The sequence below is a fragment of the Coturnix japonica genome, chromosome 12 (genome assembly GCF_001577835.2).
Source record: "Coturnix japonica isolate 7356 chromosome 12, Coturnix japonica 2.1, whole genome shotgun sequence".
Classification (NCBI taxonomy): domain Eukaryota; kingdom Metazoa; phylum Chordata; class Aves; order Galliformes; family Phasianidae; genus Coturnix; species Coturnix japonica.
The window spans coordinates 15,971,339-15,994,980 of record NC_029527.1 but is presented as its reverse complement, the minus strand read 5'-3'; the positions used below and the strand labels follow the sequence as shown (position 1 = coordinate 15,994,980).

The 23,642-nt window shown below is 46.4% G+C and overlaps 1 protein-coding gene across 1 annotated transcript; it reads right to left on the bottom strand.

Moving 5' to 3' along the window:
• Positions 1–10,982: 10,982 nt before the first annotated feature.
• Positions 10,983–23,155, bottom strand: EDEM1 (ER degradation enhancing alpha-mannosidase like protein 1). Its single transcript, XM_015875343.2, has 12 exons — positions 22,673–23,155; positions 22,323–22,395; positions 21,249–21,352; positions 20,278–20,449; positions 19,414–19,597; positions 18,736–18,910; positions 18,048–18,168; positions 17,496–17,666; positions 16,834–16,907; positions 15,841–15,937; positions 14,957–15,142; positions 10,983–14,125 (listed from the first exon to the last, which is right to left on the bottom strand). Exons 1-12 carry the CDS (start codon positions 23,077–23,079, stop codon positions 14,036–14,038), a joined length of 1,854 nt encoding a protein of 617 aa, XP_015730829.1. The 5' UTR covers positions 23,080–23,155; the 3' UTR covers positions 10,983–14,035.
• Positions 23,156–23,642: the final 487 nt, after the last annotated feature.

Here is a 23,642-nt window from a genome sequence, read left to right as displayed (position 1 = left end):
CAGTGTGTCACAGTCAACACCCATTCACCATCCACAGCGCGCAGACAGCAGCACTCAGCAAAGGGACTTTCTCCAGGTAGTGACAAGAAGGTCAATGGCTCTTCTGCCTTGGAGAAGAGAATGAGACAGCTGCTCTTTTCTGTTGCCGCAGTTGGAATCTCTGCTGTGCTTCCTAAGGAGGGGACCCAGCCCTGTAACCAGCTGCTGCCGCTCTCAGAGCTCCTCTGCAGCCGTAACACTGCACTCTTCCTCTGCTCCAGTCCAATGTACTTCTCATAGAATCACAGAGTCATTAAGGTTGGAAAAGACCTCTAAGATCATCGAGTCTGACTGCCAACCCATCCCCACCATGCCCACTAACCAGGTCCTGCAGAGCTTCCTCCATCACAGCAGAATCTTGAATTTATTCTGATTAAAGGACTGGCTTGGGAGAGAAGCCTTAAATACCCTGGGCTCATCATGGCTTGTTTTCCATAGCGTGCCACTTCCCTGCAACAGGAGGAGTTCAACCCAATGAAAGACCTGGGGAAGCAAAGAGAACAGAAGAGCAGGAGCGAGGAGGAGGCTGCATAAAGGTGCACACAATGCAATGCCATGATAGCCAGGAATAAGAAAAGGGCTGGTTGCTGCAGACAAATAAGATTAACACAGCAAGTCGCTGGATAATTAAAACAGTTGTCCTTATGCAAAATTCAGCAGATATTCCCAAATGTCAGTGCCAGACAAATTGCACCATCTGGTCAGCCAGATAGAGTCTCTTAACAAGAACTTTGTTGGCTGGAGGTTCTCATCCACAAAAACAGGTCACGCTGCTGAGCTGTGATTTTCCAAATTAAGGACACCCCACTCTCCCCTCCCCTCTCCTACTTCCTCCCAGCTTCACCTCGGCACAAACAGTGTGAACTCAAAGGAGCAGAACTCAGAAAAGAAGCCGATCTCAAACCTCTCTTCCTTACAAGGGCAGTCTGATATTTTTCCTTTATTTCTGATGTAAAAATTGTTGGAAGACCATTTGCCTGCTTAGGAAGCAAGCTGAATTATTATCATAATATCATATAAAATAATACAATACAATAAGTCTTCATGAATTTTACAGATCACATCTGCAAAATGAGCCTGGAAGCCATTGGGAGCCCATCCTAAGAGACCAAATATGAGAGATTTGGGAACAAGCAGAGGTAATCTTGCCTTTTAAACCAACACAGCTGGATCAGCTGTTGCTACAACAACCCACCAGCCACATCCAGCATCTGTGCATCACCCATTACTTTGGCATGACCACATGGCGCTCATCAGGGCAAGGCAATTAGCAGAAAGCACACAATTACCTGGGATGCTGCTGTGCTGGGATGCCCTGTGATGGTTGTTTGCAAGAGGCTCAATCTACAGCACTGAAGAGCTGTGGGCTAACACTATGTAATAACCTCAAAGACTGAATTGTCAGAAACACTGTGACAAGAAGGAGCAGCTCTATGTGGGGGAAGTTCTCCTATGTCAGCATGGGTGCAGGAATTCAGCAGCTGTAGTTCCTCATTGGTGTGTGGGGCCGGTTCCCACAGTTGTGCCATGAAACTGAATCTCCTTCTGAAGACTTTTCTCCCCCCAATAAAAATAAAAGCTCTCAAAGAAAATAAGTATTCCTGCACATCTACCCATCTGAAAGGAAAGGAAAATGAATCAATAATTTTCACAGCTTAGTAACCTCCCGCCAAGTGGCCCGTTATTTAGATCTGGTATTGAGTTTGCCTTTATGAAACTCTATTTAATACAAGTTTAAAAGTCAGACAAGCATAATGTGCTAAATCAAAGCTGTTTTCTGTGCTACATCACATGGCAAAATATCCATCTGTTCCCTTCACAGCACATTGCAGACCAGCACTTCAACATCCAGAGCAGAAAGCTCTGTTCAGACATCCACAGCCCAGAGCTGGCAGCACCATGTCGTTCTGACTCCTGCATGTACCCACCTGGCTGTGCTCAGAACCATTCCCCATGCACAGGGGGCTGAGACAGTGCTCAGCATGGGACAAAGAAGATAACAGTGCTCAGAATACAGTGGGAAAGATTCGGTGCCCGTTGCCAGAGCAGCCTGGGCATCCTCAGTGAATGGGTGCTGGGTTCACAGCAAGCACTGAGCACACAGTCGTGGTTAACTGGAGGTTTCCTGCATATGAGCCAAATCTCAAAGCAGCAGGGAGTGAATCACACAAAGCCAGGAGGACCTGTGAGTCCCCAGGGGAATCCTGCTCCATTCACCGCTCTGTTACATTTCCTGACTGCAGAAATCACCCTAATGTGTGATTGCTCAGTACGCAAAACCCTTCTCCTTGCTTCTGCCATCACCTTGCTAACCATCCTGAGGCTCCCAGAGCAGTTACAGAAGGAGCCTCCCCTTCCACCACTCCTCCATATGCTCCCATAACCTGTCCAAGCCCCAGAGCTCTCTGCAGCTCTATTGTCACTTATTCCCTTCCTATAATCATAGAATCGCAAGGTTGGAAAGGACCTACAAGATCATCCAGTCCAACCGTCCTCCCATCACCATTACTACCACAAGCTACTGAACCACATCTCATAGCTCCTCGTCCAGGTGCCTCTTGAACACTGCCAATGAGTATGAGCTCAAGGCCCAGGGCCCCACGGGGTTCTCTCTGCCAATGGCAGAAGACTGCAGAAGACACATCCAATGTCACAGAAACCATGAGCAACACCCCCTGTGCTGCACAAGTCCATTATTAATTTTATCATTATTATTTCTGTCTCACTGGAGGCAGCCATGGACAGAACATGCAGCTGGGAGAGGATGGTGCTGGGCTCAGTGCATGCCACCACTGATGGTTCAGCTGGCAAGGCACTGAAAACAAGTCCTCAGCAACCACACTGCCATCATCCTTGGCCAGCTCTAATCGCTGTATTACCACAATGGAAAGAGCAATACCACCAATGCATGATATATGAAGAACAAAATCTGTTTTCCCAAACATCTGTGAGGCAGGCAAACAACAAATTAAGTCTGATAATTAAGCCTGATAATGTGATAATTTAAGCACGACCTTTTTTGCCCTTTTTACAAAGTCTACCATCACTCATTAATGTTAATAAAGCAGATGAGCACTTTACTAATAGGTGTCCATCAACAGCACATAGGCAAATTGCTACACGGGTAGTTTTAATTAGTGTCAAGCAGGGCACACAAGGTTCGGGCTGTGTAGCAAAGAGTTCAGGCACAAGCATCAAGAATGATACCATACTACAGCGGAAATGAGAGCAGAGCTGCACCAGTTTGTGACCCTAAGGCAGATAGGTGGGGAATTCAAGGCTGTCTGCACAGACCATGCTCCCAACCACTGCCCTGGGCTACAGCAGGACATGGGAGCCCTTGTGGGAGGGGAAGGATGTCCACAGCTCTGTGTGCACAGCGCCTGGTGCAACACATGCCCAAATCATCCATCCCACAGAAAAGATAGGCCTACCTAATTATCTGTCCTTTGCACTGCTCGGCAATATATATTAAAATGTTTGAATAGAGAATACAGCAATAAGTCCAGTTTCAATTTAGCTTTTGCCTTCTAGAAAGTGTAAAAAAAGAAGAAAGAATAGCAGTGAATACAATAACCAAAAGAAGATAAAATTCTCATCTTCTTTCATTTAAATTGAAGTTTACCTATGTTACACAAACGCTGCTTTTTAGCAGCACCTTTTACACTTCAAAGGGTTTCCATGTTTATATTAAAACCTTGATCAGCGGGATTTATTACTGAACTAATTCCATTTGCAGGAATAAACCCGCCATGCAGCAGGATGCATTTCGTCAGGCTGCTCTTTATCAAATGTTTGTGCGTGGCAGCAGGAAGGGCACCAGGCAGTTTGCTTGGTTAAACCCAGAGCTCTGCTGCAGTGCAAGCAGGTAACGCACCATTCCTCGAGAAGCACAAAAGATGAAAGCAAAGAGCCTCTACATAAAGGTGTAAATGCATATAAAAAAATGTAGACACGCTATAAATACTTGTAAGAAGTATATAGTAGCATAAATGCATAACAAACCTTACATAAAAATGAACAAAGTCTACATAAACCAGAACCTGGATATTAGGAATAATTTCCTCTCCAAAGAGCTGCCTGGAGCTGGGGGGGCCACAATCCCTGGGGATGTTCCCAAAACATGGAGATGTTGCACTGAGGCACACAGTCAGTGGTGGGGGGGTTGGGTAGGGATCCTGGAGGTCAGTTCCAACCTTAATGGTTCTGTGATAACAAGGGTAAGCCAACATAGCTCAACTACACGTCGTTCATCCTCCTCCCCTTGCCAAGGATTCTGCTAACCTTAAGAAAACCATTCTCAAGCCAAGCTAACCAAAACACCCAGGGGAAACAATTCAGGTCCCTGATTCCCCCTGTGCTGCAGCCAGGGTTTTCCCGTGGGAACACCGTGCATGCAGGAGTTCTGCCCAGCCTGAACAGTGAGCTGTGCTGGCACTCAGTGCTTTCCTTAATAAATGTTTCCCTTGTCCTTGAGATCTTCCTATTAAACACACCCCTCCTTCCTGCAGAAAGCAAGCTTGACCTTTTCTATAGAATTAAGAGCCAATTTATTGCATATTTTAAATTCATAATGAGATCAAGAGAGATAGTGCTCAGATGACCTGGAGATCAGCCCAAGACATGAGAGGTAATTGTTCCCCTAGTTACGATGAATTCAATTACGCACGCGCCCCGAGCCCTGGGGCGAGCTGTGAGCCATCTCAGGGGCAGCTTCTGGAACAGCCATGGAGCCCAGGGGCTGTTCCCTTCCCAGCACCGAGCCTATCCCAGCCCTGCTCCAGTGGGAAAATAACCACACAGTGAGATGTGCTTGGGGAAGGATGCTGTGCTGGCACTGATCACTGATCTCGGGTTGGAAAGTTGTTATCTGCTTTGAGAATGACACCTAAAGTCACTCATTTTTGCTTAGGAAACAAAAATGCCCTTTGCTGCTCTGCATCAGCAGAAGACAGCCATATTGCTGGGAAGGGACACTGTGCTCAGCCATAGAGATACAGGGGAAGGGATGGCATGGGGCATGCTGGCTCATTCACACACTGCCCCAGCTGCACCCAACTGCAGAAAGCCGTTAATGAGAAAGGGAATAAACTAATTTCTGCTGAAGCTCCCCCCACAATACAGACTGTATCACAATCTTGGCTTCTCCCCAAACTGTCTCTGCTGCCCCAGGGTGAAGCAGATGTGCCCAGTACTGCCTTTGCAGCAGCATCCTCACCTGCAAACAGCTGAGGATTGAGGGCCATTATAAGCACAGGAAAATGCAAACAGCAGTCATTTGGCGTAGCTGGTAACAGCTATCAAGTGGGGTTTTATTACAAATAGCTTGCTGATTTTCTAACCCGCAAAAACAATTGATCATTTAATAAAAGCCGTAATGTGAAGTGCAACTGCGAGCTATTAACCTGCGTATGAAAAAGAATTTCAACTGAATTACAGATAAAGGAGACATAGCGGCATGTTGCTGCATTTTTGGTATAGGTTTGAGAGAACAAAGAACTAAAAGGTAAAAGTGAAGCAAATGCTGTGCTAGCAAACTCCTGCTCACAGCGCTTCAGGGCCATGGCTCTAAGTAACCTCACCCACGGTCCAGAACTGTGTTTCTATGCCTTTCCTCCAGCCAAAAGGTATTTGATATGCACACACATCCAGCTTCAAGAGGGGAAGGCAGAATCAAAGCACATGAGATTGGCGGGTTAAAGGAGAGAAGGAAATCGTTCCAAGTTGGGTGAGGAGGATGCACTGCCCACATTACCCTGCTGTAAGGAGGAAGGAACCTCCTCAAAAGAGAAAAGGTTTCTTTTTCAATGGATCTGGATACCTTATTCCTAGCACATATCTCCCATCCCCATCTCTTCATGTTAAGCAGCAGCTCCAGCCAATCCTTCGAAGTCATAACCTCTTCCATTGATCTCTCTGCCTGATAAATAATTTCCATAGAAACTGGAAATAGTCCCTAAACCAGTGGAGGCTTCCTTATTTCCAGCAATTATCTGAAGGTCTGATTTGCATGTTAAATGTCACCTGTATAAATTAAAACTGTTTACTGCTAACACTGCCATTGTTCTGAGCCATCAGGCAGTAGGCTGACTCTGTGTCCTGCAGAAAGCTCTGCCACACGCCCCTTGGTATGGGTACAGCCCCAAAATGCCTGCAGGGACTGGAGCCTGACCCCCTGCAGTCAGCCCTGCTGCACACAGCTGCCAGAACAGAGCATCATAGAACCATTAAGGCTGGGAAAGACCTCTGAGATGTTTTTGCTTTCCTGATACCGACCAGTAACGACCAGAAGTTTGCAAAGCCTGTGAACCAATACAAAGCCAAAGCCAGCGAGAGGCGACTCTTAGACCTTCCCATTTCAGCCTCCAAAACCATAAATGCTGCGGCCCATGGGTAGCAGCCCCCCAGGGGGGACGGGCAGTGCCCCCAGTGTGGGTGGTGAAGGGGAACGTGGGCATCCTCAGCACAGAGCAGGGAATTGTTATGCTGTGGAAGTTTACGGCATGATTATTCTGTCACACTCTCCAGTTCAGCCCAGAGATCAATCTAGGTGAACTAATTTCTTCTCCCTAATGATTAAATGCTTCATATTAATGTAACCCCAAGGAGGCAGCTCAAGAAGCCTGTGTTTCCATTACCTGGCCTAATTATAGCTTGAGAATCGTTTTGTACCTCCTCGGCTTTCTCCAAATTCATTATTTCTCAAAGCTTTCCTGCACCTCCCGTTCTCATCCACGCTAACACAGCCAAAGCAGTGAGCAGGACTGCCGGGGTGCAGAGCTGACTGCAGCAGTGCCCTGCAGCTCATGCATGCACCAAAAGCACCCAGAGATGGGCTGCACTGCTGGCTGTGCTGCTGGGAAGAGCAGATCTTACCTCCCTGCACACACAAGGGCACACAGTAAGGATGAGCTGATAAACATGGTGATGTCTGCAGATGATCAGGAAACCAAACAAATACCAAGTGATGCAGCAGACTCTGCACTCTCCATGTGAATCACCACATCCCTTCATGCTCCCAGCCTCACCACAGCATCGTGCACTGTTGAGGTCAGTGCCCTCCTGCATCTTCTAAAGCACAGTAACCCCTTCCACCTTTCTCTCCTCCTTCTCTCCACCCCCTTCTTCTCTTTTCTCAAGCAGTTATCGCTCTCCAAGGCTGTCATAACCCCGGGCTCATTACAGCCACCAATTAGGGCTTGCTGTAAGCTAAGTATGTTTGTGTTCATTGAGTTCTACCAAACGATGAATATAAACCAGGATTCGCTTTGCCTGCAGGAATCAGGGGTTAGAGCAGCCCTATTGATTGCTGGCTTGCAGATAAAACATGGTCACAGTCCCACCAACACCCCCGCAGCTCCCATAGCAGCCCCAGTCCTGCACTATACTGCAGTGGGCACAGTTGGCTCTGGGAACTCTGCTCCCCACAGCAGCCATAGCAGAGGGAAAACACTTCTGTTGCAACAGTAAGGTACACTAACGTGCTTTTGTTTCATTTACCTTTCATTTAGACTGTTATTACAAGGCAGCGCAACTTTCATAACCATGCATCCATTATCATCGGAGTTATCCCTCCAGGAAATTATGCTGAAGTATCTGAGAACCAAAGATAAATTACATGTTGTAATTATAGCAGCAAGCTCGCTGCTGCAATGGCTGCGAAGATATAAAGCAGAAGTGGGTTAGAGCTGCTCACAGCCAAGGAGAACAGGATCCGACCCCAAAGCCTCGCCGCTGGGAATGCAGAAACAACAGCACAACACCGACTCAGCAGCAGCCAGAGAATGGCACTGCGAAGGATTACAGCTTTCCTCCCTGTTCAAGAAGGATTTCACATGAACAGATTTAAACTGAAATCGCTGTTGAGTATTTACTCCAAAGGCAATTCTCATCCGTCCGCATGCAGTGCCCTTCAGTGCAGCAGAACCACGTCCCCAGGGCTGGTCTTTGCCTTTGTGCCTCCAGGTCTGAGCACAGCATGGAGCACATCACAGCCAGGTGCTGCAGCCCACTGCTTCTCACACACCAGGGCTTCAAACTTCTGCAATAGGACATTTCCATTTCGGAGCACCAATAATTCCATGTGTTGCCTGGAGTGCATTGTGAGTCCTGAGGTCACACTGTGGCACAAACACCTGCAGTGAATCTGCTGAACTTCCAGCACAGCAAATCCTGGTGAAATCCCTGGCCCTGGGACACAGGATAAGGCAATCAGCCGGAAAACAAACAGAGCTTTGCTTCATCGCATCTCTGCCCAACACGGGGCAGCCCCACTGCACTCAGCACAGGGCTGTTGGAAGGCTCCTGGAGCCAACCAAAGCGATCCCACGATGGCACATACAGGGATGGGCTCAATGTATTCAGACTGAATACATTCTTTATAGTGTCTTCACAGAACCACACAGTTGCTCTGGTTGACAAAGGGCAGCCTCCTTGTCAGAGCAGCTCTGTGCAGTGCAGTGCAGACTGGGGCTGCCCAGGCCTTGCTCCCTCTATTCCACACAAACCAGCACCCAGCACCTCAGATGGGGTTTTTTTATGGTAATATGAAGTGCCTGGAACAAACAGATTTTGCTGCTCCTGTATTTCTTATGTAGGAAGAATTGTCCCTAATTAGATAATACTAGATTTCTTGGCTCACCCAAAGTAATTCAGAAATAAGACTCTCATTATTAATGGGATGTACCATACAAAGAAACCAGGCAGGGTTTAATAATGCAGAAAAAATATTAAATGGAGAAAGGTTTTAATTCTTAATAAGTAGATCCATGGGTTTCATTAACTGCTGTTCGGGATTTTTTTTATTTCCAGGGTCGGTTTTATTACCTAATTAATTAAAGCCTGACCAATAAGATACATTAATCTAATGGAGCTGCATCTTGTATTAACAGCAATACTAATTAATCACCCAACTGAAACATTCCTCATTGCTGAAAGCTTCCCAGTGCTAAGCTACAGACCACAGCAAGGAGAGGGGGAGGATGGGCTGCTCGGCCCTGCTCTGCACAGCAGGGCAGCCCTATGGGGCAGGAGGAGAGATGGCTGCCATGTGGGTCCATCCTGACCCCACAACAGCACTCCAGCTCTGGACACAAGAACCAACGCTGGGTTTGTATCTTAGAGCCTCCAGTAAGGCTGCTTTGAATGAAGGGAGCCATGGGCGAATCATGGAATCACAAAGGCTGGAAAAGACCCCTCAGATCCCCCAAGCTCAAAGGAAAAAGGAAAAGAAGTTTGAAGCAAGGAGAAAAGCAAACACCTCCATGAACTGGAAGAGCAGGTTCTGTCACAGCAGCGCTGCTGGGACCATCTCACAGCACAACGTGTTTGTGCTTTTCTTGCTCGTTTCTCCTTAACGCTTCACAGCTCCACCTAAAGGAGAAAGGTGCTCACCAAAACGAGGCAACGCTGCTTCCAAACGCTCCACCCAGAAGACATTACTTTGTGTTGCTGCTGTAGAACTGCCACATTTCCAAACAGTGGCACAAGAGTGGTCTCTTGTGGAAGCAGATCAGACTTACAGCAGCCTAAGGATGCTGGAACCCAAACCTTTCCACCCTCCCACTGTATCTCACAAGTCACACTGGGTTTGCTTGATGTATTTCACCCTATAAAATGCCCAGAACTGTCATACACGCTTTCAAGCTTTAGATGCCCTATCATAAACTCTCATATACAAACCTGCCTGATCACAGACAATAGCAATGCTGACCTAAGAGAAGCTCCAGTCAAAGCAGTCTCATTGCAGAGCTGTAACATAGCGACCCATCAATTTTCCCACAGCAGACAAGGGGGAAGAAAGGGTAAGGAGCATGGTCAGTACAGCCAATAGCTGCTTGGGGCAGTGACACCACCTGTAAATGGGCAACCACAGGGAAGGGCAGCAGAGCATCCAGAACATGCACTGGGTTCTCCACAGACCAAGAGAAAGGTGCTGGGAGACAACAGCTGGTCAGTGCTCAGCCACAACCCATTACCTGCTCACAGGGGTCAGCTCAGTGCCACTATGCTGCCTTCCTTCACCCCACAGCAAATCAGTGCATTCAGCACAGGCTGCCCTTCCAAGCAATAGCCAGGGAAACCAGGGTAGTGGGAAGGAAAGGAGCTGCTTTGTTGGAGATGGTTACTTCCAATCTTCCTGCAGGACAGAGCCAGCCCTCCATCTCTGCTAAATGAAAAGGCAGCATATATAAATGTCTTGTCTGGTAATCAAGGCAGATGGAGCTGGCAAAAAAAAGCCTCAACCACCCAGTAACTGCTTCTACAAACCATTAACTTACTGTGTATTACTGCAAGGATGTGGCTGCAAACTGCCTTTAATCTCACGCAGGAAAAATGATGCATACCTGTTATGTGTTCCTGAGCTAAAAAGGTCTGAGGCACAGACAGAGATGAGTTATCCCTGGCAAAAAAGAACTGTCAAGCTCTGGGTTAGGCAGGTGATCCCCCCCCCACCCCCCAACCAGCCAGCAGAGCAATGGGTCTGAGCACAGTACTGTGCTGTTCACTGTAACAGCAATGCTTTGGGCAGTGACACTTTGTGGTGGTTCATTAAATCCGAATCCCCAACCCACTCTGTTTGTGGCACGCAGGTGGAGATCTACACTCCCCACACACACAAGACCACCCCAGACACCCACAACAGAATCAGAGAGCTGATTTAGGGCTTTATTACTTGACTGAAGTGATGTTGGAGCTCTACAGACAGGTCAAACCACAGAGAACTTCAGGAAGAGCCCCAGACCTGCTTGAACAGCCCCAGACCCGCCTGAACAGCCCCCATGGGTGCTTCCCTTTACTCACTGCTTCTCCCAGCCCACCTTCACCTCCTGTCAGGTGAACAGCAAAGATGAGGTGCACACACTCTGTCTTTCCCTGCCTTTGGGAGATGATATGTAAACTTGACGATGAATTCACAGCAGCTACAGAAAAACACAGCTAGAAGTGGTCAAATACATCATTTTTAATGCAAAACTTTAAAATCGAAGCTCAGTTTTAAAAACTTTGGACATTTCACAAAAGCGCGTTTGGTCCCGTTAAAGGTTCCCCATCCCCAATTAAATACTCTGTTGAAAAACAACAATTAAGCATACACTGTATCTTTAATTAGGAAACATTGATATTGCACATGATACCAAGAAATACAAAACCTGTTTCAGCAAGTTATTCCAGCAGTGTTACCAATTTCATTGACCTCTGATTTTCACAAACCAATCCATGTTAGTGCACAGCACGTGCCCTGCCATTACAGAGGAAAGTATCTCAGAACACTTGTTTTCTTATTCCAAGAGAGAAAAGTTGGCACCTTGAAGAACACAAACCTTCCACCATGTACCAGAACCAGCCTCCCAGGAGGCAGGAATGCTCCTGTGGGATGACAGCCATTAGCTCACCTTGGCAACACAAATTCCAGCACAGTTTCAAAGAGAAGCTGCCCATCCACAAGCTGGCATTGCAACTAATGACCTAAGTCATTATGGGCTGAAAGGCTGCAAGGCCTGCTCGCTCTGCTCCCACTGCATATTGCTTCTCACTGCTCTTGGCACATGCAAGAAGTGAAAAGCAAGGTGGTAGGAGATTGTGCAACTTCATTCCAGCCCTGTGCTTCCCTGGGGAAAACACTGGAGCAGACTGCAGTGCACACACTCAGCTGGAACCCTTACCAGGCTTTTCAGAAGGCACAATACAGAGGCAACTGCACGATGCATAATAAACATTCAGAGAGCTCCAGTGCCAGGTGGGGAAAAACCACCACCAGAAACATCCACAACACACCCAGGGCAATGTCAGTGTTGGCATCCACTACACTGATTTGAAATGGAACGTTCCAGAACGCCACATTACTGAGCACAGCAAGGTCTGACCCTGCAGCATTTCAGAAACCGCAGGCATTTCTGCTGTCTCCCTCCTGCAGAAGGCAGCACACACTCCCTCCATGCATCCTCCCACCCTTCTGTAGATGTTCACAAACTGCAGTGTGCCAACACACCCAGCCAATGCTCACTGGTTAAGAAGAACCATTCCCAATACGTCTGGATATGAACACACTGAATGTGTGTTCTGCTTTGATTGAGGCAACCGAACAGACATTCCAGCAATAGGTTTGCAAAGCCAGTTCTGAAGGAGTCGGAACTGCCAGCTGCCAAAGATAGCAAAGGCAACTGATTCTACTGCAAAGTTTGGGAAATCTTAACATATTTCCCTCTACCTCCAAAATCTCCTATTAAAACACATTCATTAAAACCAGGAAGACAGGAATATGTATTTTTTTGCCTGAATATGAGATCCAGCTGTCACGGAATAAAAGATTCTACAATGAGGTCCCTGAGATACATCTGCACACTAAAAGATTCAAGCAATAACCTCTTAAGCACTAACTTCATATTTATTAGAAATGTTTTGAGTTGTAATATATGGCTTACGAGAACAGATGTTAACATTAAAAGGTGAAAATACAGCAGATCAAGTTTGCCCTTATTTTAAGCCTTAATTTAAAAACAATGAACCCAAATTGTAACCTTCAATTGCTTCAACTGCAGTCAGCAGCAGCAAGTAAAAAGCATATAAGCAACAAGGAGCCATTGGAAAAAACAAGGACTAAGTTGTTTGGCCTTGGTTTGTTCTCAGCCCTCACAACAGCACAGCCTGAATTCAACTACCCTCCTCCTAAAAGTTCATATATTGCTATTCCTCAAATATACCTGAGCTGCAATTGAAGATGGCGGGGTGAAGCACCAGCAGTTTTCTCACTGGAATCAAAAGGCACAGCCTGCAGTACACTCCAGCACTGTGCACAGCACCGACAGCTCCTGCAGGCACAGTTATGATGGCACATATCAAACTGCCTCATGACAGAAGGATGAGCTCACACCTCTCACTGACTCCCGCCCTACAATGATGCAGAGATGGCCCCGTTACCGATAACACTGACAGAAAACAAGCCCAGAAGTATTCTTTGGGATGGGCACAGCAGCTGTGCTGTTAGAAAAGTTATTTCTTTTCCTTTTGAAGTTGTCTGACATTTGAGTTACTCTTTAAATTACTTTGGGACCAACTGCATATTCAAACTCAAATACTCCATCCCTCCTCCCAGGTAAGCTCAGTTTGTCCTGGTATTGAGGAAAACGTAAGGCACTAACATTAATGCTGTAAGGAATGTGAAGGAGTTTGTTCTGCACAGACTGTTAGAGCAGTTCTCAGCAGCATCTCTCTGGAAGAGGCACCAGGCACAGGGCAGGCACTGTGACCCTGGACATTAGCTGCTTCCACAGCTGAGTGGCTTTGAAGTTTGACCCCTCGTCCTCCCCACCCTACCCCACCCTCCCTTACAAAAGAAGGCACCAAATTTGTGTTATTACTGGTTTTTGTAGCTACAGCCCTTGTGACTGCACGGCAATATTCAACCGTGCACATGAGGGATCTCATGACTACACTGACAGCTTCTTATGTGATCAAGAGCTATCTTTTCAAGACACAGTTCTTCACAGAGCATTTTTGTTTTAGCCAAAACCCACCACCAGTGGGTCCCTACCTGAGAAGCACTTCAGATTGTGTATTGCTGGTCTGAATAACCCAATAATTAAACTTGGTGTAAGAAATTGCACTTTCCCATTCCTTCCCCAATCCCAAGATCATTTCAAATTAAATACCTGACCCTTTTCCAAAGGGAAATCTGGGATGCAGCTACAGAGAGGTAGCTAAGTGGCACAGGCCAATTTTTTTTTCCTTTAAGTATATCCAACCTTCATTTTGAACATTTTTCTTAAGAAGTCTTAAAACAAGAAATCTCTATTTGGGAGGCACATGGAGTTCCCATAGTTCAAAAGACTGAACTCGTAAGGGAATTAAATCTCCCTTCGCGTCCATAATTGAAAACTAACAAGCATGGGGACACCCATGTGACTCAGCACACACAGCTGTGCAGCTGAAGAGGAATATCCAGAGCCAAACCCCACGCTCTTCCTGGTACGTGACAGAAGTTACTTTGAAGAACCATTCATATCAAGCCCACCATCTGATCAATCTGTCTCATGTAGTTGCTCTTCAATGGCAGCAAGTATCTCCTCTCATCTGGAACTCTGTTACACTGTTAACAAAATGAGAATAATGAGAATTAAGGAAACCTGCAGACAATCAATCCCGTATCTTCTTTTAATACCGCAGTCATTTCAGCATTGATGACCACAGCCTTCTTCCCAGTACAGAGCATTGTAACCAGCAGCACTTTCAGTGCTTTCTCTCCCTTTACAAACGTGCAGCACAGTCATCAGCAAGCAGCAAGCATTTCTTCAGAGCAAGCTGCAAGTTTCCAAATACAAGCCAAACTACTGCAGCTTGTTATTCGATCAATACTTCCTTCACTATGACAACTGTGAATGTCTTTTTAAGATGAAATGCTCCTCTTCTACAGGGCTGGGGAAGGAAGGACGAAGGAGCCACGGCTAGAAGCTACCAGCAGAGACTTAAAAACATGTATTAAAAACATAACTGTTTTGGTTGCTGACAGGCAATGGACCCATACTTCAGCACTCAGTCAATTCCTGTTCAAGAGAAATCACCTTCATTTATGCCACCCTCTGCTCTTCTCTCTCCCCTCACAGGAACAAAGGAGAACTTTCAGGACAAGATAAAATGGAAGAGAAAAATAACTGGAAATGAAATGAACAAAGAAGAAACTCCTTACTGCAAAATACTTAAAAGAGGACAGGATTCACCTTCAACACAGACCCTCTCACCTTACCTAACCTGCCCATTTCAATGCTCAAAGGGCTGTTTTAACAAAGGAGCTGCTTGGCTATTTAACACTTACATAGGAAACAAAGCAGAACCCTGAAGTACCACCTGCAAGCTATTCTTCCTCTGCCTAACCCAGTCCAACACACAGTAACACACCAGGGACAGTCAGTGCATTGCTTACATTAGAACTGAAATTGACGGCCTTTAATTCATTAGGCTTGACTTTTTCTGTGCTGCCCTCTTCCCCAGGGAGGATATCTTGCCACAGTGAGTTCCGAAAACGTTCATCCACAGACACAATATGTCCCTCAGTAGTAAACATATATTTATTTCCAGACTTATGCACTGGATTGTCTTCATCAAACAACTACAGGAGAGAGAGACGGAGCTGAATTAAGCATGCACATTTTTCAAGTTCCCCCATTAAGAAGCTAAAAAGCACAGTCACATGCGTCAGTTCACACACTCTGAAGCACCACACTAAAAGCTGCTTTTTAGTGGCTAACTGCTGTCAGAGCAAACGGGAAGAAACAGTTTTGATATTTTAGCAGTTAAGAGAGCAAAACTTCTCATACAACTTCAATCACCCTTATTTTTCTATGCTGCGTGTCTTTCTATGCAGACGTTTCTAAGCTGGCATCCCACTGTTATTATTCAGTTGCACATTTTTTATAGTAAAGGACATTGAGAACAGTAGCTTAAGCCATGTTGGCTCAAATATTTTCTCCTATGACTGCCAAAGCCTGATAGAGAGTAACTGGAGGGCTGCTGCTATTCATCTAAAAAGGCTACAAGCAGCAACTCAGCTGAGCCGCAGCCACCTTCAGTCTTTCTCCTTTTTCCTTGCAGCTTCCAACCCTGAAAGAGCTGCCAGCTCTTTTATTTCAGCATACCAAGCCCAGGCAGCTGCCCAAACCTCCAGGATTAGAGTGGGGTCCAAGAAAGGAGCACACAGTGCCACTTAAATACCTCCTGTTCCCCAGAGCCCTGCACAATTTCAGCCTTCTTGTTGTGTTTGTGCACAAAACTCACAAGAGAGTAACTGTGAAATTATTACATACATACCAGGTACAAATATTTACATGTTTCACTGAGAAAAAAGCTCTCCATTCGATCCTCTTTTGTTTTCTCCACCACATGGTGTAACGTAGCATAGCCACACCTGAAAGATTTAAGTTTCATTTGAGCTTAGAAGGACTCTCTAAATACTGTTCAACTTCAGACCATACCAGTGCAGTAGGGGTTGGGTTAAAATGACACAAGTCTCTTATCAGGAAGCACTGATGATTCAGGTATCCTGATGAGACTGCAACCACATGCACTGTGGTTGACTGTTCCACTGTGCAGACTTATTAACAGCATCCTCCAAAGAAGCAAGGTGCTCTCCAATCACCCTGCATAAACAGGTCATTTCCCCACAGTGAGTACAATGAGACACAGCTCTGGAAGCCTGCTCTCAAGAAAAGGTTTGCTCCTGAGTTACCTACTACTTTTCATCCAAATCCCACTTAACTTCAGAACGTCACCATTTTAGAAGACATTACAGGTAGTGCAGACTTGTCTATGAAAGCAAAGCAAACGCCCACAGCAAAACAAAGATCCGCCATCCTGCCTTTGACTCCGTCAAGAGGTTCAGAAGTGCATAACAGATATGCAGGATTTCCAGCTGCTGACTGGAAAAGAAAGCTGATGTGCAGCAGCCTCGCTTACAGGCCATGCTTCCAGTTAGTTAAACAGCACAGGCCAATGAGGTGACAATTACTATTGCAGGAGCCATAGGAAAATAATAACTTTACCAGTTTTTGCCAATTGATCATCAATAACACATTTAAAGAGTAGCTGTAAAATTAGGAAGGCATAAATTTGTTACTGGGACAAGAGACTTCATTTTCAAATGAGAAATAAAACTGTTCAATATATAACTAATCACTTGTGGTTTTCATGGAGGATTGGTCTTTCTGGTTTACCTACACTTAGCAGATTGGATTCTAGAGAGTATTTACATAAAATAGATAAGTATATAGCAGTGAGAGAAAGCAAAGAACACTGAAGACTGACTTTGCTTTTGTGTATTTTTCCAAACTCTGCAGAATATCCATTCCCACATGGAGGTAAAACGGGTTCTTTGTGGCCTAAAAAAGGAAGAAAGACAACGGGCAGAGTCAGAATTTCTGAAACCTTGTAGAAGTAACAGTTAGAGGCACAGCAGCATCAGACTCTCACGTGTTACAGTTGTTACAGTATATTTATCTTTATAGGAACGTGACTTAGATTACTCTGTGCAACAACGCAGTAAAACCTGTCATAACATCAAGCTCTGATAGCTTTCCTACAGCCAGAAAGCCATTCCAGTTTACTGCATCTGCTGCCAGAGACCGTGCCTGGACAACACAGCAGAGAAAGCAATTACATTTACTTCAGTGATTTCTATTAAGAAGTCACAAGGTCTCTTCTGTGTAAAAGTCTGCCAGCTATTCTTCAACAGAGTGTTTAGTCTTGCTTTTGCTTTATGTATAAAGAGACTGTTTTCAAAGCAGACAACATAGCAACGACATAACAACAATCAACCACTGAAATAGAGACCTCTGTGTAAGAAGTGCAGATACAGAACCACTAAGTTCTATGGCTAAGTACACAGCAGGGACTGCAGCAGGGAGAAAGAGACTGAAGAAAGCCATCTTTGCCAAAACACGAGCTGTAAGTTAGGAATAACGAAGTACCTGGTAAAGAAGATATGTGGATTCCACCAACTCCGGCCTCAGTGGATAAAAGGGAACATCTGGTGCTTGCAATTGCCAGTTGTATCTTTCTGGGAGAGCTCCATACCGTTTCCATATGGCATAATAAAAAGCATGGAGACAAATAGCATCTTCTACGTCTCCTATCAACACCTAGACATGACAACAGCCATAAGCATGCATGCTTAATACTGAAGGCCAGCAAACTGCTCTCTGTGTATAAGAACACGTCATATAGTGAAACACTGCCCTCACACACAGCATACTAACACTGAGGTTACATGAGTAAGTTAAAAAGCATCTCAAAGCTCACATAAAGCAGGCCTTAGCCTTCCAACACTGTAATGCTGAACTGAAGCACAGAGGCTGAACTGTCCTAGAGCTCACTCTTACCAGAACAGCCAGTTCAAAGCCACAGGTTAAAGCTCATCTCAGTGGACGCTCAGCCTCACTGACAGGCTGGGATTAGAGTGAGTCTCTCTGAGAACCTGCCCACTGCATCTCTCAGCCTTTAAAAGAAATAGCTTGCTTTACCTGTAGTCCAGGAAAAAAGGCTTGCAAAGAGTCAATCCACGTGTTCATCAGCTGTCCAGTGAACATGTTTACATTAACATACAAAGGCGGGTCACCTTCACCTTCATTGCAAGCTTCTCGACTGCCAAGTAACAATAAGAACAACCTTCACTGTTTTATGAGAACACAATGCATGTTTAATTTTCAGCACTGCCAATAGTAAAGAGAACAAGCTGCAGTTGGTCACTGCTAGGCTCAAAGACATTTTGAAAAGCACAAACAAGTCCATCCAGCTCTAAAAAAAATGTATTTGTGTGCATCATATTCTTCTGCTTTGTCAGCAGACTCCCTACCAAGAAGTCACACAAGGTAAGATCAGGTACTATACTATACTAAGTAATAATAATAATAATAATAATAGTAATAATAAGTACTATACTAGCTAATTTAATACACTCCCTTCACAGTTCTACAGCCTTCTCTCAGCCTAGGCTTTAATGATTTGGATAGTAATGAGCTCAGCTTCTTTGCACCAATAACACCATACAGATCATAGCTTTCTTTCCACAGTGACTACCACAAAAATAAGGTTTTCTTCTTTCAAGAAGAGAAAAAATTCTGTAGAGAGTGACCAAACATTATATAAGCCATCATATCTTACTAGAATCTTTAGTGTTTAGAGAAACGATACACATATAAAGTAACATACCCCCTTCGTAAGTGGTTCTGAATGTTCTGATAAGCATCAATGAACATCTCTAAGTCTTCCTTCTCTCCAAAGAGGATGTAGGACTTCAGGAGGTATTCATAAAATGAATCTGATCCTGCTCCCAAGCCACTCTGCTTTCCAACCCAATGGCCAGTTTGAATATTCACAACATTTCCTGATAGAACAGACAGAAGCTTTAGTCTTAACAATCTTAAGTGCATCAGAGAAAAAACAATCAGAAACAGGAACTTCAGAATAGAACACTTCCAAAAAAAACCTTAAGAGGAGTAAACAGATTATATTCAATGTGTTACAGTGCCTTCATCCTGGGAGCTGGAATACACCTGCTCTCGTTTTAAGTACTTTTAGTTACCTGCCAACCTCAACCATATTAAGAGGAAGAGAAATGAAGATCTCCCGGTTCATTTCCCAGATTAATGAAACTCTAGTCTTTGCAAACCCATGCCCTCTCATGATCCATTTTTCTAATGAAACTCTAAAGTGCTATTAGGCCAATGGAAAGCACAAGGAGAGCACTACTTAACAGCTACAGAGGTAACAGATCAACAAAGTCTTTAACACATGAATGAAACCTATGGAGTAACAGCACTCTAATACAGGAGACTGAGGCAGCCTAAAACATACAGCCAGGCAATACAGTGTCACCTCAGATATTACCTAGCAGTCCAGTGTTGTTACTCCTGAGACTCCAGAGTGCTTTGACAGCTCTCCTGGCCACCCATTCAAACGTGGAATCACCAAGCAGCCTGCTCAGAATACCAAACTCCACCAACAAGGAACCAGCTCCTGCAGTGCAGGTTTCATTATTGCTGTTTGGAGGAACCCCTTTCTTCAGGTTGACCTGTAAAGCAGAAAGAGTGCTAACAGCAACAAGGCAGACTGCACCTCACAAAGCCATGCTCTGACCTGCAACCTTGCACTTACTATAAGGCCTTTCTAGATTGATTTTTGCAGTGCACCAGCAGCAGCATATTGCTGCTTGGCCAAAGAATTCATAGAATCACAGAATGGCCTGAGTTGAAAAGGACCACAATGATCATCTGGTTTCAAAGCCCTGCTAAGTGCAGGGTCACCAACCAGCAGACCAGGCTGCCCAGAGCCACATCCAGCCTGGCAAATACCCAAAATTCACCTTCAGCACAGGTATTCTCCCAGACTATTTGCCTTTATCGTATTTCTTGTCAACCTTCTCACTGACTGCACTGTTTGTTACTGTGGAAAGCACAGGGCAGGGCACGTCCTAGCCAAACAGCATGGAAAAAATAACTATTGACCCACAGGCTGCAATGTACACAGAGCAAGGAAGCAGCCTGAAGAAAAGGTATGCTAAACATGAGGAACAACTTTTATAGCACCCATTTCACCATGGCTTAGTGCAGTTCTTGCACACACCCCATTTCAATACATCTTTGTGCAGGCCAGCAACCCCAGCTGCACAAACTGGGCACAGAACTTCAGCTGCAGGACAGGAGAGATACTGCTTCTAAATCCCCTCCACACTCCGCCAACACGCTCACTTACCCGAGGATATGGAATTCCAGTTTTGGTGTTCTCAAATGCTGGGAGCAATCTCACTGCTAGGTCATGAGCCATGTGCAGCAATTCATTGTCATAATCCTTAATGGTCATATCACCAAATGGCTGTTTGGCATCCGTGATTATTATGTGGGCAGAAAGCAGGCTTCCCAAAACCCTATTGGAAAAGAGCTCCAGGTTTTAAGTCTAATCTGAGCCTAGTTCTTCAGCTCAACTCTCACCAGCAGCGCATTTAACAGCAGCACTGCTTTCTGCCTATTAGAGACACTACAGAAAGAGATCTGCTTCTTCCAGCACCGTTAGTGCTAAGATCCAGAAGTCACGCTGGTTTTGTCAGCTGCAGAAATCTCAAGATCTTGTAATGCAAAACTCACCTCCCCCAGGAGCACACTTCAGCCTACCACACAGACCACATTCCCCACCTTCTTTTTTTCTTACTGCTGCAAATGACACTAAGTTTGCTATATAAACCTAACATTTCACCCCCAAAAATCCTAGTGAAGTTAAGCAGCAATTAAACAGGTTAAGGCAGTTATTCAAACAATTAAACCATTCAGTATCAGACACTATTTTAAACCCATCTCTAAGGCCGGCGAGTTCTGCTTTTCATCTAAAACAAAAGTGAAAGCAAACAGAAGGTCCATGGAGGATGATCAAAACATGCAAACTCATGTTTGTGGTGCACAGAGCTGAGTCTGCTGCAAGACCAACAACAAAAAGTAGCAGGCTGAAAACCAAGGACAGCTGAAACTACCACTGCATCGCAGCACACCTGACTCACTGAAATAGTGCTGAACAAGGAAAGATGCAACACTTTCATAGTATGCTCAGAAAAAAACCTGAGCCAAGGAAATGTACTGAAGACTATCACTGATATCCTTACCAATGATTTTATTTCCAATCTGTAGCACATGCACACTGAGCCTTTAACCCTGTTCTGGTTTAGGGCAACGTACCTGATGGTTGCCTCGAAAACTTGGACTGTTGAGTCTTTGTCAAATGAAACTGTGTCAATCACCAACTTCACCGCCCTCTGGAACTCGGAGGAATTCCCCATTACCTTTTAGATAAATAAAAATCATTATTATTATTATCATTATGCATAATTGCTGCTTGAAAAGAAGATGGGAAAATGAAAAATTGGTAAGCACAATACCTAGCAAGACCACCTTCAAGAGGTCATCAAATAAATGAATGCTTTACTACAGCCCACGTTACCTCTTCCCTGCAAAAACCCATCCTAAAGTACTACCTAACAGCAGCTGTTCAGAACTACAATGCTACCTCAGTTCAAAGACACCTGCAGTCCCACAAGCATTCTAAAAGAAGCTCTGTGCTAGTTCTGATTCTCAGTTTCCCACACCTGGGTCCAGAATTAACCAGCAAACAATCAATGACAGACTCCCACTTTCCTGGCCTCATTTCCACTGCTGACAGCTGAGCAGAACGGATCAGAGTGCCATATTGTCAAGGGCATCTGGAGTTCCTTGTGTCTCTCAAAACCTCTCATCCACCTGACTTCAGCCCTTCAGAAAGTCATGACCATACAGACCATACAGGGACTTAACAGACCCTGCCTTTAGATTTTAATTAGTGATATTATTTTAATTAGCGACATGACTGCTTGTGGTCATTATATCCCAGTTACACGAATGGACCTTTCAATTCATTTGCAACATTCAGTTTGTTCCTCCCAGCTCCTCCTGCTCACCATCTGAGCTTCCTTCCTGAGCTTCTGATTCAGTTTAGCTTAAGTAGGCTCTGCAGTAACTCTAAAGCTCTTTCAGGCAGCACAAGTGCAGCTATTGAAGAGATTAAAGCCTTTAAAGGACTAAGGGTTAGGAGATACCTGAAAGCTGGTGAGAATATCAGATTCTGCTGCATGCCTTTGCTAGTTCCCTGCACTGACAGCCAGCCCATCACTGCTCTCATCTATGACACCAGGCCCTTCCTCCTTGCTAACTAGTGGCTCTCTATGGGGCAACGTGTGTTCTGTCCGGACAAGAAACCAAAGTATTTTGGCAGCTCACCGCTAGGGTATCCAGTGCATCTATCAGCGTTAGCGAGTAGTTTCCTAAGACATCGTTGATGTTCAGATTGGAACTGTAAGACAGAAGCCAAACGTCAGCCATGCCGGCCAGGACACCGACACGGGCACAGTGACGGTACGGGGAAGTCGGGCGGTGCGTGTGGGGATGAGGCCTCGGCCGGGCCGCGATAGTTGGGGTCGGACAGCGGGACAGAGCCGTGCAGGGCGGGCACGGGGAGGGGGGGCTGAGCCCCGGGGTGCTCCGGGAACGTGGGGCCGCCGCCTCTGAGGCGGAACCGACTGGAAGAGGCCGCTCCCACAGCCCGGCCCGACCCCCCGCGCCCCACTCACGGGTCGTCGCGGTCGGGCCCGCGGCCGCAGCAGTGCAGGGGGTCGAGCTCGTCGCTGGGGAAGGCGTGCCGCATGTAGCTGTCGTAGCCGAAGGCGAACATCCCGCGGGCGGCGTCCCGCAGCCGGGCCCGCAGCTGCGGGGGGAACGCGGCGCTGTAGCGGCTCTCGTACTCATCGCGCCCCGCAGCGCCGGCACCGCCCCGCAGCGACCCCCAGTGCGACGAGACCCCGCCGGGCGGCGGCCGAGAGGAGCCGGGAGGACCGAGAGCGGCGGAACGCGGCGGGAACGGGAAGGGCAGGCGGAGGCGGAGACAGAAGCCGGGCCCCAGCGCGGGGAGCAGCGCCAGCAGCGCGTGCAGCGCCAGCCTCAGCAGCAGCAGCCCCAGCACCACCGACCGCCATTGCATGGTCGCCCGCGCGCCGCGCGCATAGTTCCGCCGGGCCGCCCGCCCGAGCCGCGGCTGCTGGGACGGCGGAAGAGAAACGGAGAACTCGGCGTTGGACGAAGCGCGGGGCGGGCGGGGACGGGCGGCGCTCATAGGCCAGCCGAGATGTCAATCATGGGGGGAGGGGAAGGGGCGGGGCGGGCGGCGGCCGGGGCAGTCGTGGCAGCGCGGGGCGAGCGCGGCGCTTCCGGCTGCGTCACCAACGAGCGCGGGGTCACCGCGGAACGGGACCGCTCCTATAGCGCCCCCTGGCGGTGGCGGAGCAGCAGCACGGCACGGCCGCCATCCCGGCACCAACACGGAGCCCCTCCCAGATCATCCACACTAAAAACTGCTATTTTAACAAAGTAATGAGGTACACAGCTCTAACAGCCATCCAAACAGCTGCTCTACCACACATAAATATGCCAAGGAACATTTTTCTTTCCAACGCTTTTATTGAAGCACTCCAAAACGATCACAATGATAGATGCCGCCTTTAACAGAACGAAGCCTGCAGTGTCAGAAGTACAAGGCACTAATCC